Source organism: Eimeria mitis, genomic scaffold (genome assembly GCF_000499745.2).
Source record: "Eimeria mitis Houghton genomic scaffold, Emh_scaff1502, whole genome shotgun sequence".
NCBI lineage: Eukaryota > Apicomplexa > Conoidasida > Eucoccidiorida > Eimeriidae > Eimeria > Eimeria mitis.
The window spans coordinates 7,452-7,858 of NW_013569527.1; the positions used below are offsets into that span (position 1 = coordinate 7,452).

General features: G+C 59.0%; 1 protein-coding gene across 1 annotated transcript in view; it reads left to right on the plus strand.

Annotated features, from left to right (window-relative positions):
- EMH_0038340 (uncharacterized protein) overlaps nucleotides 1–137 on the plus strand; it is a gene marked incomplete at both ends in the record, with an annotated part of 1,326 nt that extends 1,189 nt beyond the window's left edge. The window contains one exon of the mRNA XM_013495283.1: nucleotides 1–137. Within this exon, the coding sequence (XP_013350737.1) occupies nucleotides 1–137 (137 nt within the window).
- Nucleotides 138–407: the final 270 nt, after the last annotated feature.

A 407-nucleotide genomic window follows, 5' to 3' on the forward strand; every position in this document is an offset into this window, starting at 1 on the left:
CCATCAGCAGCAAACGTTTCAGGAGCAGCAGCCGACCGATTGCAGCAACCAGCAGCAGCAGCAACAGCAGCAACAGCAACAGCAGCAGCAGCAGCAGCACCAGACAGCAGCAGCCCGTGCCCAGCCAACAGAACTGAACGTGCTGCGCTGCTGCAGCTGCTGCATGCGTTTGCTGCTGCTTCTCCTACAGCTCTCGACGTTGCAGCAGATATAAAACCTGAGGCAGTGCAGCAGCTATTTGATTGGGCTTTTGCTGCTGATGTTGCTGTGTCTCCTGCTGCTGCTGCTGCTGCTGATGGTGCTGCACCCCCCTGCAGCAGCTGCGGCAGAGGCAGAGGCAGCAGCAGCAGCAGCAGCAGCAGCAGCAGCAGGAAGATATCCAATAGCCGTGCAGCAGCAGAAGCACG